The sequence below is a fragment of the Orcinus orca genome, chromosome 13, assembly GCF_937001465.1.
Source record: "Orcinus orca chromosome 13, mOrcOrc1.1, whole genome shotgun sequence".
NCBI lineage: Eukaryota > Metazoa > Chordata > Mammalia > Artiodactyla > Delphinidae > Orcinus > Orcinus orca.
In genome coordinates, this window is record NC_064571.1 from 32,337,129 (window position 1) to 32,356,635 (window position 19,507).

The 19,507-nt window shown below is 37.4% G+C and overlaps 1 protein-coding gene across 11 annotated transcripts in view; it reads left to right on the forward strand.

Annotated features, from left to right (window-relative positions):
- Window positions 1-13,160, forward strand: part of TIA1 (TIA1 cytotoxic granule associated RNA binding protein) — a 29,201-nt gene extending 16,041 nt beyond the window's left edge. For 5 of the 11 annotated variants that reach the window (XM_004277037.3, XM_004277036.3, XM_033400437.2 and 2 more), the window contains 7 exons: window positions 974-1,049; window positions 6,449-6,557; window positions 6,945-7,040; window positions 7,147-7,231; window positions 7,696-7,819; window positions 9,390-9,535; window positions 10,473-13,160. In XM_004277037.3, coding sequence (XP_004277085.1) covers window positions 974-1,049; window positions 6,449-6,557; window positions 6,945-7,040; window positions 7,147-7,231; window positions 7,696-7,819; window positions 9,390-9,535; window positions 10,473-10,599 — 763 coding nt within the window. In that variant the 3' untranslated portion in view covers window positions 10,600-13,160. Of the gene's footprint in view, window positions 1-7; window positions 105-176; window positions 243-973; window positions 1,050-6,448; window positions 6,691-6,944; window positions 7,041-7,146; window positions 7,232-7,695; window positions 7,820-9,389; window positions 9,536-10,472 lie in introns of those variants that run through there. The other 6 variants (XM_033400438.2, XM_033400436.2, XM_033400442.2 and 3 more) reach the window with 5 other exon arrangements.
- The last annotated feature ends 6,347 nt before the right edge of the window (window positions 13,161-19,507 follow it).

The window sequence follows — 19,507 nt, forward strand, 5'->3', positions numbered from 1 at the left end:
TGCCTGTTTTGTTCATGTGTCCTGAGAGAACAAGCATTGTGACATACCTGGCTAACTTAAAAGCAGATTGCCTGTGAAGCACAATTTGAGTCCAATTTTTTGAGGTATGGAGTTTTAGCTATCATGGCTGGGTTTTTTACTCAATCTCAAATAATAGGGCTCTGGTTATTTTGCAGAGTATCTCTGAAGAATGGACAGAATTGCCCTGGCTAACTACAAGCTACGGTTCACAGTGGATAAATGTTGGCGTGCTTTTTTACTTTCTGACTTTTTAAAATTTTGCTTTTATATCTTATAGTTTCCAATCAATCTTATATGATTGCTATTTTAGAATTTAGTGTAAAATCTTCTCTTATATAAAACTAAATATAGTTTAGTATAAAACTAAAGTGTGTGTCTAGTATTTTTCTTCAATGATTTAACATTTCTGAAAAGTCAAGTTCTCAAAATTTACCCATAGTCCGGAAGGGGGGTATGAACTGATCTGAGAAAATGAAAAAATTTAATTAATTTAGGGAATATACAACTTTTCCATTCTTCTAGTTTCCAGTTTTCTATTTTAATTTTTTAATGATTAGGTAGTAAGTATATAGTGTCAAATAGCAAATTATAAATTGCATGGTTAAAGAAAGCCATTCATTTAGTGTACCTGTGAACCCTATAAGTTAAGTAAAATTCATGTGAATAGCTGCTTTTACCATGCTTAATATTTAAAAATTTAAAAACTTTTTGAAGTGGGAGGCAGTTTCTGTACAATGTATACATATATATTTAAGAAGTTATTGATTTGCATGTTTATAAAATTAAGCCTCATTTGCTAATACATGATAAATTTTATAGAATAAAAGGTGAATTTGCATTAAAGGTTCATTTTAATGAAGATGAAACATGAAAATGAGTTGTGTATGAAATTCTCCCTTGATATCCAGAGGAGAGTTTGCAAACCTAAACTTCCGATTGTTTCTGATTTCAGAGATGCCCGAGTGGTAAAAGACATGGCAACAGGAAAGTCTAAGGGATATGGCTTTGTCTCCTTTTTCAACAAATGGGTGAGCTAAATAAATAAAAAGTGCATGTGTGGTGCTTTAAGAGTAAAGGATAAAAATATTCATTTTGTTTCGATTGTTAATCATTTTCCTCATCTGCCATTTGTTTATTTCACTGATAATTAATACCCTTACTAGAGGATATCTTTTTTCTGCTGTTTGGTCATTTAGTCAGCATTTATTTAGCGCCTGATGCATGCAAACTACTGATAAAATGTTTTCAGAATATAGAAAGTAGAGTTGTTTAAATCATCAGCCAAAGTTAGATATTGACTATCTCATTTATATATTTAATTCATTATGTCCCTGTTTTATATTCCCATGGTAATTCAAACGTAGCTAGTGTGATAACTCAAGGTTCCAAACAATTAAATGCAGAGATAATCACATTTCTAAAAAATACAGGGATGGATGGTAGGAGAATTTAATGCACTAATCCTGGAGTATACACTAAGGTTTCATTAACCTTAGATTTTATTGTATTGCCTCTATGTTACGACTGTTGTTTGCCAACGATTACTACAAAAATATTGTACTTTCTGTGTAAGAGTGCCTTAGAATGAGCCATTAAAATTTTTGATAATATAAAATTATTTTAGAAAGGATTTTCTTACTTTAGTAAATAGAGTATTTGAAATAGATATCATTTCTTGATGACTTCAGGTCAAATTTATGAGCATCATTTTGAGTCTTTTAAAAATACACCCATAAAAAAAAAAATACACCCGTTCGCAGTTATGCCAAATAGTGTCAAATTGTCTTGTTTTTTTCTAGTTCCTGTCTGCTTACATTGAAACTGTTTGGTTATTCCTCCCTATGAACTCTTACTATCCAGATGCTTGCTATAGCAGCCAGCTTGCAACCATTTTGCCCCAAATCTACTTTTCAAATAAAAAATCTGCCCTAAAAATGTTTACATGGCTTATAAGTTAAGGCAAAAGAGGGTAGAATGCACTGTAATGGTATGTCCGCTGTTTGCACAGTAACATCATATCTTGCAATCACATTGTTTAAATGTATAGCTATCATCTTCCTCTCATGAAGTGAAAATGTCTTCTAAGGAGTAGGTTAGCCTAAGAGGTCAGGAAAAATCCGTATATTAGAAGAAAAGTTGCACATGGTAAAGCATATTGAGAGGTGAAGGGGTAAACGCTCCGTCATGTATGTGTCCCATCTACCAAGTATAAGATGAGATAAGGAAATAAAAACTATGAGAATGTAGCTGGTTCTCAAAGCTTTACTGTTAATCACAGCATAATATTTAGGAAAGGTAGAAAAATACCTCATACAATGGATTGATAGCCACAATTAGTATGAGTTCCTTAAAGGATTGATAAATAGGATATTAGTGTCTTGTGCTGCTTGGGGAAATAGGTTGAGGGCTTTGGGTTGACTAAGAGCTCATTTTTTCCATTTGAGATTACGGAATATATACCCCTGCTATATGAAAGTCACTATTTAATGCATATTTAGTATGAAAGTCGGATAGCAAATGATGTCTGTGTGTGGCCTCTGGAGTTAGCCAGAGATGGATTGTAATCCTGACAATCATCATATGATAGGGGTAACTTAGAGTAAGTGATTTAATGTGATCTTCCCAAATTTATATTTCACTTTCTGTACATTTGGGATATGTGATTGGCAGGCATTCTCAGTGCCACAGCACTGACTGACATTACCCCTGGCTTCCTTGCCTCTTCCTGTGTTGTGTGTGCTAGGCAAACTCCAGTACTGGTTGAACATAGCCTCTCTGCTTACTCTGAAGTAATTGAGTATTGATAGAGAAAAACTGAGTCAATGGTTTTGCTTCTAATTTAATGGTCACACATTAGATGAGTACATGTTACTGTCTTTGCAAACCTATGTTTCTCTAGTAAATATGATTTCCTGTTCTTTGATAACTATTTCATGCCCCCTCATTTCTCCTTGGGTATTCCTCACTTTTCTCCATCACCACCCTGAGCTTCAGCTGAGAAAATAGAAGCTATCATACAGGAATTCCCTGAGCTTTCAACCACCAAACCTACATTAAATGCACTCACCTTCTCCCTCTTCCTCCTATTACAGTGGAGGAAAGGTCCTGTAAAAGACCAAATCACTTATGATTGGGGTCCCACCACTCCGTCCTTTTTAAGGACTTTGATCACGTGGTTATTCTGGGGTTTTTTTCCCGACTAAAGCTTTATTGAGATATAATTCACATACCATAAAATCCACTCATTTAAGGTATATAACTCATTGGTTTTTAGAATATTCACGGTTATGCAGCTATCACCACAATTTTAGAATATTTTCATGACCCTGAAAAGAAACTACATACTCATTAGCAGTCACTAGCTTTTTTCTTCTACACCCTCTCCCCTCAGCCTTGAGCAACTATTAAATCTACCTTCTGTCTATATAGATTTCCCTGATCCAAACATTTTTTATAAATGGAATTGTATAATATGTGCTCTGCTTGTTCTTTTGTCCTATGTCATCAGTCTTTCCCTCTTCACTGAATCATTCCCATCAACCAAAAAAACATGTTCTGATGTCTCTTAATAAACTTAACCCCATATCCCTTCCTTATCTGTATCCCTATTTCTCTTAATAATTCAGACTCCAACTTCTCAAAAGAGTTGTTTGCACATTCTTCCACTTCTTTGTTTCCCACTCACAATACACATACCCCCCACAGAAAAAATTTTCCCTCTTCTGTGAGCAAGTAATTGTATTTGTTTTCTAGGGCTGCTGTATCAAAGTAGCTGAATGACTTAAAACAACAAAAATGTATTCTTTCAAAGTTCTGAAGGATAGAAGTCCAAAATCAAGTTGTCATCATGGCCATGTTCCATCAGAAGACTGTGGAAGAATCCTTCTTTCCCTCTTCTTAGTTTCTGGTGGTGACTGGCAGTCTTGGTATCCTTGGCTTATAGCTGCATCACTCCAGTCTCTGCCTTGGTCTCCACATGGCCTTCTTCCCTCTGTGTGTGTCCACATTAGCTTCTCCTCTTCTTACAACGGCCCTTCTTAAAGGGCCCACCCTAATTTGTATTGACCTCATCTTAACTAATACATCTGCAAAGACCCTATTTCCAAATAAGGTCACATTCACAGTTATGGGCAGGGTAGATAGGACTTCATATAAATTTAAGAGACACAGTTCAACCCACAACAGTAATTAAACATCGTATGGAGCTCAGACTTGTTAGTGTGGTAAGCAATATTTGTTTCTTTTTTAAGAATATGCATTTCCTTTTTATGTGTCTCAAGAACAGCTTTTAGTTTGCCTGTTCTTTTGTGCTAGTTTAAGCTGACATTTGACATATGCAAACCAAAGCTGAACCCCATCTACTTTTCACTGTACTCTTTTTTTTTTAATAAGTTTATTTTTTTGTATATTTATTTATTTTTGGCTGCGTTGGGTCTTCGTTGCGGTGCGCGGGCTTTTCATTGCGGTGGCTTCTCTTGTTGCAGAGCATGGGCTGGAGGTGCGCGGGCTCAGTAGTTGTGGCTTGCAGGCTCTAGGTGTGCAGGCTCTAGAGCGCAGCCTCAGTAGTTGTGGCATACAGGCTTAGTTGCTCCATGGCATGTGGGATCTTCCCGGACCAGGGCTCGAACCCATGTCCCCTGCATTGGCAGGCAGATTCTTAACCACTGCGCTGCCAGGGGAGTCCCTTTCAGTCTGCTCTTAAGCTGGCTTTTGTTCTTACTCTATACCAGCACTACCCTTTTCAAGTTCACCTCTTGACTTCTGCTTGCTTGACCCTGACAGTAGTTTGTTTTTTTGGTTTTTTGGTTTTTTTTGCGGTACGCGGGCCTCTCACTGTTGTGGCCTCTCCCGTTGCGGAGCACAGGCTCCGGATGCGCAGGCTCAGCGGCCATGGCTCACAGGCCCAGCCGCTCCATGGCATGTGGGATCTTCCTGGACCGGGGCACGAACCCGTGTCCCCTGCATCGGCAGGCGGACTCTCAACCACTGTGCCACCAGGGAAGCCCCTGACAGTAGATTTTTGAGGGTTTCTTCCTTCATCACTGGCTATTCCTTCTTAGTCACCTTAGCTATTGATCTCTCCTTTACCCAGATTTCAGATTTTGCTGTTTTTCAGGACTCTATCCCAGGATGCGTTCTTCTCTCTAGTCTTTCTTCATGACTCTGAATCTTATGTCTCCAGCTCCGTTTACTTCACACTTACTAACAAATGGTCTTCATTTAGATGTCTTACAGATATCTCAAACTTAATGTGTCTTAAATCATCTTTGTTTCTTCCTCAAACTTGTTGCCCTCCTCCCTCCCAGGCTTCTCATTTCCATTAATGCTAGCACTATCCTCCCTACTGCCCAGGCAAAACCTAGGAATTATCTTTGATTCCTGCCCGTTGGCTTACTGTGCACATCCCTCCCCACCAATTCTCTTGACTCTTCCTTTAGATTACATCCACTGCTACTGCATTAGTCCTGGTCACCGACTGTTTTTTTAATTTGGATATTGCATTAGTCTCATAAAGTGTCTTTTTCCTTTTACTATCTCCCCAAACTGTTCTCCTTCTTAAAACATAAGAATGGCCTTCTTAAAACATAAATCGATCATGATAATCTTTCTTAAAATAATCAGTTTTTTCCTCTGGCACTTTTCCTTTTTTACACACTAGATTCCATTAAAACTAGTCATCTTTCACATGCTTCTTTAAGATGCGTACCAAACACTTTCCTGCCTTAACACACCTTGCAGTGCTTTTCCCTCTATCAGGAACACCCTGGTGTTTGGACTTTTCTAGCTCCTCTTCCTCTCTATTTCAGCTTAAATGTCATTTCAGAGACCTTCCCTAATCATGCTGCTCTAAAGTAGATTCCCATGCCTGTATCTCAGCATGGGATATTCTCTCTCTCAACCTTTTGTTTCTGTCATGGCATTTACCACAATCTGTAATTACTTTCTTTGTCCCCCGCAAAAGAATGTAAGTTCTGTGGCAGCAGAGACCATGTCTACCTCATTGACCAACGTTTCCCTAGCACTTAACCTGCTGTCTAGGACATGATAGCTGTTCAGTATTTACTTGTAAGATGAATGAGAAACCAAACACTGTCATTAAAAGCATGTTGGATTGTATAAAGTGCAATTTTCATCCATAATAGTATGGGTTGTTCCATGAACTTTACAATGGCTACCTCAGTAAGGGCTTTTGGGCTCGAGTCTTTCAGGTGATTAACATTCCCAAAAGTCTGATATCCAAGTAAAAGAAAGACAGTTTAAAAGCACCATTGTGTTTTAGGAAAGCTGTCATATATTGTGTATTTCACAAAGCATTTCATTCAAAAAACATTTGTGAAAAGCAACCATGAGTTTTCTCTATTGCTAACAATTGTTTAACGTCAACTAATAGTGGCTTCTTTGTCATTTCTAATGTTGTGTGGAACAGGATGCTGAAAACGCCATTCAACAGATGGGTGGCCAGTGGCTTGGTGGAAGACAAATCAGAACTAACTGGGCAACCCGAAAACCTCCAGCTCCAAAGAGTACATATGAGTGTAGGTGAATTGGAGAAGAAAAGGAAATGTGGAATTTTGGAGGAAAATACACTAGATTTTAAATGTTAGAGCTGTTCCCGGAGACTTATTGCAGAAATAGATGAGAAGCAAATCAAGACTACTGTTCAAAAATGTACTTAGTTTTCATTTTTGTAATTATAAATAATAAATTATATCTCTAATGTCAAGTCTCCTATTAAATAGAAAATATTGAGTAATTTTTAGACATTCTTGGGGGAGGTTTAATCCTCAGTCAAATGTAATATGTATTAAATAAGCATTTTGATCAAGGTAAATATTACCATTACAGTAGTGTAGTTAATGTTGCTTTACTCTTTCTGAACATTTTATTTAATGAATTAAAAATATTAAATTTTTCCTCTCCAGCAAACACCAAACAGCTATCATATGATGAGGTCGTAAATCAGTCTAGTCCAAGCAACTGTACTGTGTATTGTGGAGGTGTCACTTCTGGGCTAACAGGTATGGGGGCTTTACCTATGTGGCATCTTGAGATTAATTTTTAAACTAAAAGGCTTGGTATTTGTAGGATTTTAATGCGGGTTTTTTTTTTTTTTTTGTCTAACAGAACAACTAATGCGTCAGACTTTTTCGCCATTTGGACAAATAATGGAAATTCGAGTCTTTCCAGATAAAGGATATTCTTTTGTTCGGTAGGGGTGGCTTTTAAAAAAATGTTTCCCCCCAGATCATTTTTGAACATTTAACTTAGTGGTTTTCTTTAAAATTTACTTTGGTTATAAAGAAATAAAAATTTCTCTAGTGTTTATCATATTTGCCACTTTTTTAATAGCTCCCTCCTTCCAACACAAGGCAAATAAAACATTCTGTTAAAAGAAATTTCCCCAGAACTATAAGATCTTTGAGGGGGAAAAAAAAATGAAAATATGCCATTTTATTGATTCTTTTATATTAACTTCCTGTTATATTTCAGGCTTAGTTTGATTTTTAAAAATAGGTTTTATTCATAAGCACTTTAAACTATTTATTTTTAACATCTTTATTGGAGTATAATTGCTTTACAATGTTGTGTTAGTTTCTGCTGTATAACAAAGTGAATCAGCTATATGTATACTAAACAATTTATATTGGTAATTCTTATTATTATTTTCAATAGGTTCAATTCCCATGAAAGTGCAGCACATGCAATTGTTTCTGTTAATGGAACTACCATTGAAGGCCATGTTGTGAAATGCTACTGGGGCAAAGAAACTCTTGATATGATAAATCCCGTGCAACAGGTGAGAAGGTTCTTGACTTTGCAGAGTAATTGCTGGGCTAATAGGTATTTTTAAATGAAATTGTTGATAATCGTCATTAATGCTTCTAGCTAAAATGATAGCATATAAGGGCTCTTCATGTATTATAGTTCCAGAGTAGTGGTTCATGGATGCAGGGGTGACATGATGAATGTGACCACCTCAATTGACTCATGCTCACACAGTGGATTTTAAAATGCTGCAACAAACTTAACAGGGTATTAAATTTTTTCTAATACTTAGTAGATTTATTCACATTCTATTTGGAGGACTCACAAGCATTTTTTTTTAATTATTATTTATTTATTTATCCATCCATCCATCCATCCATCCATCCATCCATCCATCCATCCATCCATTTTTGTTTGCATTGGGTCCTTGTTGCTGCGCGTGGGCTTTCTCTAGTTGCGGCGAGCGGGGGCTACTCTTCGTTGCATGCACGGGCTTCTCACTGCAGTGGCTTCTCTTGTTGCAGAGCATGGGCTCTAGGCGCGGGGGCTTCAGTAGTTGTGGCACATGGGCTTAGTTGATCCGCGGCATGTGGGATCTTCCCGGACCAGAGCTTGAACCCGTGTCCCCGGCATTGGCAGGCAGATTCTTAACCACTGCGCCACCAGGGAAGTCCTCACAAGCATGTTTGATTCAGTTGAAACAAAAGCTATGAATATATTTAGGACCTTGGCATTTTCTTCCAGATTTTGCTGCCTTTGTTTTTCCAGGCAGTTCTAGTGGTTCAAACTTGATCCCACAAACATTTCTATGAGGAAATGGAGCATCAAGATAGGAGTAAGAAAATCCTAAACTATATAACTTTCTTAAGTAAACTGAATATAGGAATAAATAGTCCTTATCTTCCCTATCTTCCCTAGCTAAAGGAAACGGTCATATGGATAATTTACAAAACACCCAAACATTATCCTGAGTTTAATAACCCTAACCCTAACCTGCTGCCTTACAAAGAGTATTCCATTTAGAGCATCATTGTAGAGTTAAAGCAGTATAACCTCACTTTTTTTTTATTAGCCGTGACTTTATAAACTTTTCTTTGTCCTTTAGTGTTTTCTTTTTAATATATATATAAATTTATTTTATTTATTTATTTTTGGTTGTGTTGGGTCTTTGTTGCTGTGCACGGGGTTTCTCTAGTTGCCGCAAGTGGGGGCTACTCTGTTGAGGTGCGCGGGCTTCTCATTGCGGTGGCTTCTCTTGTTGCAGAGCACGGGCTCTAGGCACGCAGGCTTCAGTAGTTGCAGCACACGGGCTCAGTAGTTGTGGCTCACAGGCTCTAGAGCACAGGCTCAGTAGTTGTAGCGCCCGGGTCTTAGTTGCTCTGCATCATGTGGGATCTTCCCAGACCAGGGATCGAGCCTGTGTCCCCTGCATTGGCAGGCGGATTCTCAACCACTGCGCCACCAGGGAAGCCCTGCCCTTTAGTTTTAATTGTAATTATGGCCCTATGTGTTATGGCTATGTATTTGTGGTGTATTAGGACTGTATATGCCCCTATAACTTTAAATAATATTAAATTATCTGTTACAATTTTACTTAATAGCAGAATCAAATTGGATATCCACAAGCTTATGGCCAGTGGGGCCAGTGGTATGGGAATGCACAACAAATTGGCCAATATATGCCTAATGGTTGGCAAGTACCTGCATATGGAATGTATGGCCAACCATGGAACCAGCAGGGATTTAAGTAAGCATACTTGTTCTTTTCCTTTATTATTAGCCTTTGAAAATGTCAAGAACTTGGGAAGAGATTTTAAGTAATTAGTAGGTAATGTGCCTTCTTTCTAAAGCATAGCCTTTGAAAGACTTAGAGAGGTTTATACTTTATAGTTTTAAGTGTATATCTAAAATTTTGCCTAGAAATGTGTTGTCTTGATTTATAACCAGCGTTATGAGAATTTTGGTAATGCTTGGCAATTAATCAACAAATATTTAAGTAAGGAAATAAGAACTTAATAGTTGCTAGGCTTATTGGATACAGTTATTTTGATCCTAATTGCTTTATTCATTATGCTTTTTTTTGTGTGCAAGAGGGTTTATTCATACATTGTTATATGAAAGCTTCTTTATACATCCTGAATTACAATTTTGCTTAAATTTCTGAAAAACAAACTGGAAATTAAAACGCTTTGCCATTTTTATTAAAAAGAATCTTGTAATGTTGAGAAAATTTATGAGTTTACATATACTAATAATTACCTTAATTTCTTCTTTGAGTAATATAAATACAAGTCCGTATCATGCCAAATGATCACGTTTCCTTCAGGTAGTGGCTTGTTCAACATATGTCAAACTCCAGATGGACAGTTTTCTGAGATTAGAGATGAGTTTTTCTGAGTTCAAGGGAATAAATGTTTATAGATAAAGGATATTTTCTTAGCTATAATTAAACTAACAGAATTAAACTGTACAAATTAAAGCTACAAGGATGCTTGTTTTTAAAAGAAAAAAGCTTTTGCCTTTGCTTTCTCTGGCATAACAGTTATTCTTATATTTGGGCTTAAGAAAAAGGATATTTCCCACGTATGTGTTATTTATTCTTGGCATTATTTATTCTTGGCATTACATTTTATTTTAACCAGTGGATTTCCCCTCCCCTCTGCTTCTTTCACGTTCTGCACCAGTCAGACACAGTCTTCTGCACCGTGGATGGGACCAAATTATGGAGTGCAGCCGCCTCCAGGACAGAATGGCAGCATGATGCCTAATCAGCCTGCAGGGTATCGAGTCGCAGGGTATGAAACCCAGTGAAAAAGGACTCCAGAATCTAAAGCCAGTGGCTTAAGGCTACAGGGAGTGTAGTAAAGCCGTTGTTTACTTAAAGATTTATCAAATCAGTCAGTGCAAATGTCAGATACAATGTATTTATTTAAAAGATTCATTTTTTAATCATGAAATTACTTACCATCCGCATTGTTTTAAAAAGAAACAATATGCTGGATGTCTGCCAATTTTTGCCTTCATTACCTTTTTTGATAAAGTTTCTCAAATCCTTGTTTCAAATACAAATGCAGGGATTGCTGCCACTTTTTTAAAATTGAGGCAGAAAATTGCACAATGTTGAACTTTTTTCCACTGAAGTAGTGTGCAGTTCTAGTTTGCATTCCTGGTATGATTTAAAACATGTAATATAAAGATGTAAAAAAAAAGAAAAAAGGAAAACCAAAACTGTGCAGAGTCTAGAAGTTCTTTGTAATCTTCAGCTTATGCACAATTCTATTTTAGGTTTTTTTGAAATAGGCATTGTTTGAGCTGTCCCATCTCCACTGTTTTCCCTTTGGGGTTTTTTAATATAAGTTATTAGTTTACATCATTTTTGTATCTACATTTTTTTCACAAATTTGTCTTGCCTTATTAAAGTTCTATGAAATATACTTAAATGGAAAAAAATGATCTTTAGATTGAAAACTTTTCTCAGATGGATTGATAATTGCATTCATCTTGTGTTTTATATGAGAAGGTGCCTCAAGAATTCCCTGTTGAATTTGTTTAAAAGGGTTTTTATCTTCTGTGATAAACTTTGCTGTGTACCAGGAAATATAAAAACAAAAACTTGTTACTAAAGAAAATCTCTGAAATGTGATAAGTTCTTATGGACCCATGTTAATTTCATGTGTCAACTTCTACATTTACATGTATCATTTCATTATGTAAAATGTTTTAGCAATTTAATATTTTGCACAGTTAGCAAACTTTGTATGTCATTTCCTCCTTAAAGGCATCATGCAGAGTTGACAGGAGATTTATAAGGTTTTGTTTGCATGTGAATATCAAATACACACTTTGGTAGTCTTTGAATACAAAGTCATCTGCTCTTGTTTTTCAAGAACTTTGAGACACAAAGTTGTATGTAAAGAAATATATTAATTTGCCATATCCTAGTTATATTTACTCAAAAAGAGTAAATCAACTTGATTTTAATATGTACAAATGATAGCTGTGAAACTGTAGAATATCCTTATGTCAGGCTTGGGGTTTCTTGTGAACTCCAAAATTAGCCTGAATGACCAGCCGGGCAAAGCATTTTTTAAATGTTCAGAGGCCAAAAGATAAACAAACAAAAAACCGTGAAATCCTACCTCCTTAACCAGCCTTCAAAGAGGAGAATCCTCAGTGCAATCATTACTTTGATTCTTTTGGTACCTGTTTTCCTGGAGTTCCCAATTTTATTATTTTGGGGTGGCTCCGAGCATTAAGAGGTTTAATCTTTGATGGCATTGTTCTAGTTTTGAAATTTCTAGTATATTTCAGTCTCTTAGAAGAATTGTGGGAGATTTTGTTTTGTTTTGTTTTCAGCGAAAGTCACAAACTCTCCTCTTCTTTGACTCACAAAGGGGAAGGGTCCCCAGTATACATATTTGGATGCTTGGTTGTTTTTAAGACCAGAGAGCTCCTGGTGTTTTATTTAGGAACAGAAAAGGCCCATGGAATCCTAAGAGTTTCCTGGCCTGTATCCTCCAGGTAGGAGCAGATGACTCTAAGCTGGTCTCTAAGCCAATACTCCTGTAAACCAGAGCCCAGGAAAGACAGCTCATAAATGTATAATTCTCTGGAGCTCAATTCTATGCAGTTGTACTGATGTTTCATCAAGTCACTGTGTATTTTCTAAGTGTTGATACATTAAAAGTTGCTTTATGGAAGATGAGTAAATTTTTTAAACACTTGGAAATTTTATTTCCTTGTTAATTAACCTTCTACAGATCAGGGCATGCAACCAAAAGCAGCTTAAATACTCAAAAAAAAGTAACAGGATGCTGTTTTTAGATTCTACTGGTTTATGTTCCTATTTTAGGACCCTCACTTTTCTCTTATTCAAAAGTATTTTATGTCCTGTACATCTGTGGATTGCAGGGTAAATTATTTGGGCATAAATAATCCAAGCAGAAGTATAGTTTTTCTTTCATCTTGACTATCTCAAGAAATAACACTTTTTATTAGCCAATATTTTCTTATTGCACAATTCTAAAATGTACATTGACTACTTTTTGAGAAGAAAGTAGCATTACTCAAAGGCTTATTACTACTGAACAAATTTGCAATTCAGGAACATTGCTAACTTTGCTTTAAATCTTACTCTCAGTGTTAAATCATTTTAAAAATTTACAGTCTAAAAATCATACTGGTATTAGTATCAGGTAAGGAAATTAAAGTTTTTTAAATGGATTCATTCTCTGCAATATGCATTCAGATTTTACTTTAAAATACATCTGGTACTGTAAAGAACCTAAAGTGGTTCACACTTAATGGGTCATTAATCCAGTATTCTTTGCCCTGACTGTTTGGATATTAAAGTTCCTTTATGTTTTCTATAACCTTTGGGATCTTCTTGCAGTGATTATTGTGTGTGAGAGATTTTTTTTTCTTTTTGGTCTAGTCATATTGTTATATTCACTCTGGTATTTGTTAGATTTCTTTTTAATCTTATTTCAGAAACCATGGTTTGCATTGGGTTAGTTTGATACCACAAAGAATTGCTGTAGATTTAACTCACTATGAAATCAGGATCTCATTTTCCTTGTTAATATTCTCCCCCTGTTGAAAATGAGATTCACATTCTAGTTTTATTCTTCTCCTGTTTTGTTCCTGTACTTAATCAGCTTCCTTTTGTATGTGTTAGAGTTCTATTACTTTTGAGAAGGCGGTTGATAAGGACTAGTTTGCATACACAAAGAGAGTTAAGTTTACCAAGAGCTACAGGGTGCTCTTGAGGTTACAGTTGAATTGGAAAAATAAAATGTGTTTGTAGGAAATAAAGAACAAACCCTTTCAATGAAAGAGTGACGATTTCTAAAAACAAAATCTTTTTGTAGGGGGTTGTCACGTTTTTTCCAGTCACTGCATTTGACTATTTAGAACTTGAAGGACATACCTCCAAAACAACAAATTTTAATTTAAGAGCCTTGATAAAATGTATTTGAATGTTTCTGAGTTGAATAGGACTTTACACTGTGGTCTCTAAAGTTGAAGGCTAAGCTATTCTGATAGTAATTCACCTAAAAAAGGGAAAAGTAGATTTCTTACTCAGGGTTAATAAGCTCGGGTGAGAGGCTGTGCAGAAAATAGTTACTAAGCAGTTTTATATACTAGATAAATGAGATCCCTAGCTCCTTATTTGTGTTCAGCTCTAGAAAACCAACAGCCACACTTAAACACACCAGGCAAGATTTGATGGCTCCTACTGTGGAAAAACTAAGCAACTCTTGAGTGAAAAGACAGATGCTGACATTTGAGGGTCCCCGCCAAAAAGTAACTGGCCAAGAGTCCCCTTACAGTGGAGCGTACCAATCAGTAAGCCCTGCCCACATACACAAACCTTCCAAACAGGTTTTTAGTGCTTCACTTCTAAATAAAGACAGCCAAAGATCACCAGAAATTGAGAAAAACCTTGATTGTAAAAGGTAGAGCTAAATAAAAGCAACTCTCAAGAATCAGAAAACTTCAACAACTGTCATATCCTCAAATAAGATACTGTACTCAAGAAATTAGAACAGGATACTAATAAAATGTCACAACAAGAAATTAGAATATGAATAAATTCAGTGAGAATATTAAAAGAGATGTTCTATAACAAATCAAAAGTGTAGGGAAAAAAATAAATATGGATCAATTCAGGAGGTTTAATATTAGATCAATAGGAGTTCCAGGAAGAAAACAGAAAATAGAGGATTGAGTAGAATTTATTAAATAAAGGAAAATTTCCCTGATGAAATTCTGAGTTTCAAGATTAAAAAAAAGCTAATGTTGAATTTGCACAATAAATATAAAAGACCCATACGAAGCCATACCACTATGAAATTTTAGGATGCCAGACCTATAAAGAGAATATTCAGAAATTTACCAGGTAGAAAAAGGATCAAGGAAAATACTCAACGGCAACATTGGAACCTAGTGATCAATGGGGTGCTGTCTTCAAAAGTTTGAATGAATTATGTCTTGGGTGACAATAGAATAAAGACATTTTTAGACATGCAAGTTCTCAAAAGATTTTCTTCCTGTTCACTGATTCTCAGTTACTGGATAAACTCCATCAAAATAAGAGTAAATCAAAGAAAAAATATGATGTAGCGTCTAGAAACAGGATCAAACACGAGTGAGATAACGGGAAGTCCCAGGATTGCAGCTGTGAAGCGACCTGGCAGCCAATCCAGACTGATGGTCAGAGGGCTAGACTTAAGGTTATCTGAGACGCCAGCCTGTGTATTGTGAGATGTTTTATGGAACTATGGAGCATGTGAAAAGACTAAATACTGGAAGAAAAGCAAATGGAAAGAGACAGTTGTCAGGGAAAGCATTCTATAAGAAAGGAAACATTCCCTGAGCCAAGTACATGCATCAAGATAATATTTCATGTTTTCCTGAATTATATTCACAAATATTTGTATCAATACTATTCCACTGCTTTGGTTTTCTTTGGCAATTCCAATTGTGTGTTGGATTTCCTCTGCCTGACATGGTTTCTATCATTTGTTCTTAATTATTTTTACCTTTTTGTTGGCGTTTTTCATTTCTAATCTCCGTTCCTTAATATGCTTCCTGTGGTATCCAGACTCACTTGTGTTCCTTTTAATGTAATCTTCATTTCTGAAAAAAATTTTTTTTTGTTTTCTAAATTCCACCAATTTTTGTTTGACGTCAGGGATGTCTCTTCCCTGAATTCTTGTTTTTCTTAGCTGCATTTACTTCATTAGATTTTTAAAATTCATATTGGAATGTCTATATTATTTTCAACTGCTTTGTGGGAACATTTTTCCTGTGAGTCTTCTCCAGGGAAACTCTAGGTAAGTTTTGCTGTCTTATTTTTAATTACAGTATCTTGATACAAATGCTGTGCTTATTCCTATTTGTTCATATTTGAAACAGTTGGTTTTTCCTAGACCAAGTGCCAGCAGGAGGATGAAGGGGAAAGACCTTGTCGAGGTATCTCACCTCCCTCTGGCTACAATGAATTGTCTCCTTAAAAGTGTAGCCATGGGTCTTCTCTGGGATGTGATCTTGTTCAGAAGTTCTCTGCCAGCTCTGAGCTCCCTTGGTTCCTTCATCTGCTACATTAAGGGACCTAACTCATGTCTTCAATGAGATCCCCTAACTTGCTTTCTGAAAGACATCACCTCTGGACCCCTTAGGCACTTCACACACCTTCCCTCCCTGCCTCTCCCACACTCATATGCTTGTTCAGTCCTCCCCACAGCAGGCTCCACTCAGGGTTTGGCTCTCTTCTCAGAGTGAATATTTGCGAGTGATTTCTGAGGTCTGCCACTACCAGCCCCCTCCTCACTCCCTGTCCTTCCCCCATGGCACTCAGTTGGCCTCCCATCCAGTACCACACTTCCACTCAATGTGGAATGTATAAGTTTTCTTTGCATCCCTAGTTTCACTTAAGATAACTGTTTGTGGGAGTCAGTTGGTCATGTTTTCCTTGTCGCTCCCTGTGGTTTCCAGAAGTGGAAAGATCCAGAACCAGGCTGCTAACATTTCTACCAGAATCAGAAGACCAAAGGAATCTTTTAACAGATGTAAATCTGATCATGACACTCCCCTGCTTGAAAGTCTTTGTTTCAAATTGTATTTAGCAGTAATCTAACATCTTTAAGGTGGCCCGCAGAGCCTTCTACAAATGCAATCTGTGCTTACCCAACTTCACAGCAAGCCATTCTCCAGTCTCCCATAAGCCCTTCCACTCCACACTCATCTTTCAGTTTCCTGAATAAGTAAACACTTTATATCAGTTAAGGTCCAGTCAAGGAGACAGAAGCCAACACTAAAATTTGAAAAGGGAAATTTTAATGTGAATAGTTGTTAAATAATAAAAAGTGGTTAACTACTAAAAGGGATCCAGAAATTGCAGGCGCAAAAAAAAGCAGCTACTATTTATGGACAGAGGGGACAATGCAGAAACTAAGGGTTTAGGAGAGCACTGAGTTTCTCACCTCTTCAAAGTGGGCTTGATTATCATAGGAACGTGCCACCTGCTGAACAAACATGCCAGAGGGCGTGGGCCAGAGCTGGTCCTTAGAAGCTGCCTGCCATCGGCCAGAGGTGGGTGGGCTGGAGATAATCTTTAGAAATGGTCCACCATGTGGGGGAGCTATAGGGTTGCCAGAATTAGCAAGTGAAAGCACAATCGCAAATATTGCAAGAAACATACTAAAAGTCATTTGTTGTTTAACTGAAATCCAATTTTAACTGGGTGTCCTGTATTTTATCTGTCAGTCCTCGAGAGTGGTGCAGCCAAAGCTGCCATGGAAGCAGCTGCAGGTAAGTAAAGTGTGGCCTGAGGGTGCAGCCGGGGCAGGTCCAGAGAACCACTGGTGCGAGCGCCACTGGGTCTTCTGTACACTGATCCATTGGCTTGCACACTGAATAAAAAGAGAGAACCAGAACCCATAAGGAATGTGCCTTCCTGTCACCATCACCTTGCCATGTTCCCCCAGTGCCCTCTATTGACAAAGCCTAACATTGAGCCAACTGGCAAAGAAGAAATGTTTCACAAAGCAAGGCCAAGAAGAGTGGACTGGGGACCGAGACTCCCATTGCAGAGCCCTGCCATGTGAATGCCTTTTGTCTGCTCTTTGTCTTCAACTCTCCACTTAAATGTCCCTTCCTCTAAAATGCCTTCCTTTCTTTACCCACAATCTAAATCAGTAGCCTCTCAAGCCATCTTATGTTTACTTTTCCTTTATAGTATTTGTCATCATTTTAAATTATGTATTTGTGCGATTATATCGTTAAAACCTGTGTTGCCCACTAAAAGCTGGTGACTTTCCTTCAGTGCTGTATATACCCAGTAGGTAGTAAATCAGTCAATTAATTTATCTCAATCTTGTTTTAACCAAATGGATTTCTACCATGTGCTGATAGTACTACCAGCTAGAGTACTGGGTATAAAGTGATAAGAGCTAAAACTAAAGGACCAAACCAGGGCCAATTCTTTATGCCATGCCAAGTAATTTGAACTTTTTTTTATCTTAAAGGTCCTAGGGAGCCATTGATCTAATTTGTTTTTAGTCAAGATGTCTTCCAGGTTCCTGGCATGAGCAATTAGATGGATGGTTGGGACTAGTTACTGGGGTAGGAAAAGGAAGAAGCGCAGTTTGCGGGGGTGAGTAAGGATAGATGCTAGTTACAGGGCAGAAGATGAAAGCTAATGAGGTCTGCCTTTCAAAATGTGGTGCTTGGACATGTGTGACATTCAGGTAGAAATAGCCAGTAGGTAATGATATGGAATTTGGAAGGGAGGTCCAGGCTGAAATAGAGATGGGAGTCATCAGCATTTAGGTGGTAGTTCAACCCATAGAGTGGCAATCACCCAGAGAGACACTAGAGTGAGAAGAGGACTGAGGACAGAACTCTTAAGTCTATCAGTATTGAAGGGGACAGAGACAGAGAAGCTTGCAAAGGAGAATGACAAAGAGCTGCCAGACAGGTGGGAGAAATACTGAGGGTCCACGATGTTGCAGAAATCAAGGAGGAAAACATTCAAGGAGTAGTGAGTCAAATTTGGCAGAGGGGAAAAATACAAGTTGTGAAAAAAAGTCCACTGGATTTAGCAATGAGGAAGTAATTGGTGACTTTAAAAATGAGCATTTTGGGCTTCCCTGGTGGCGCAGTGGTTGAGAGTCCGCCTGCCAATTCAGGGGACACGGGTTCGTGTCCCGGTTTGGGAAGATCCCACATGCCGCGGAGCGGCTGGGCCCGTGAGCCATGGCCGCTGAGCGCGCGTCCGGAGCCTGTGCTCCGCAGCGGGAGAGGCCACAACAGTGAGAGGCCTGCGTACCGCAAAAAAAAAAAAAAAAAAAATTATTTTCAGTGAAGTAGTAGGAGCAAAATGTGGACTGTAAAGGAGTGGGAGGTGGGGATAGTTAGTGCAGCCTCTGCCTTCCCGATTAAGTGGGCTATAGACGGAAGGAGAGAGGAAAGAGGAGGTGGGTTTAAAAAAGCAATTTTTAAAAATCTCAATACAATAAACTATGAATAAATCACAAAGATAAGTAAATGACCACCAAAAAAACAACCCCACTCTTCATTCGGAAATACACAACAAAAAACATTCATCTCCGTTTTACATAGAAAATCGGAACAACAGTTAAAGAATGCGTTTGTGTGCATGTGTGTACTGTTTCTCTAGGATACTCAATTGAATGATGGATTAAAGAATGTAAATTGCAAAAACTGTATGATATATATTGTCAAATTATATTGGTACTTTATAACGTACAGCTCTTTATAATGGTACAGTTATAATGGTACAGCTCTTAAAAGCTGTACCATTTTACACTCCAACCAATAATGTCCGAAAGCACTCGTTTGCCCCCCTACTTTTACCAGTGCTGGTTGTTATTAAGCCTTTATTTTTGCCAATCTGATGCATGTAAAATGACCTCTTTTATTTCCCTGATTGTAAGTAAAGTTAGTGATTTGTTCCCATGATAGTTGGCTGTTTGTGTTTCTTTTCTGTGACCTGTCTGTATCCTTTGTCCATTTGACCTCCAAGGACTTTAAGACATTATAATAATCACATGTTGAATATGTGATAACTATATATCATATGTCTTTAGAAGTAAAAGATGCAGTAAAAATATGAGCAAGAAGTGACTATTGAATGATTAGGCAGAATTTTTAAAGAAACTAATAGATCCTGTAGAAATTAAAAACACAAAAG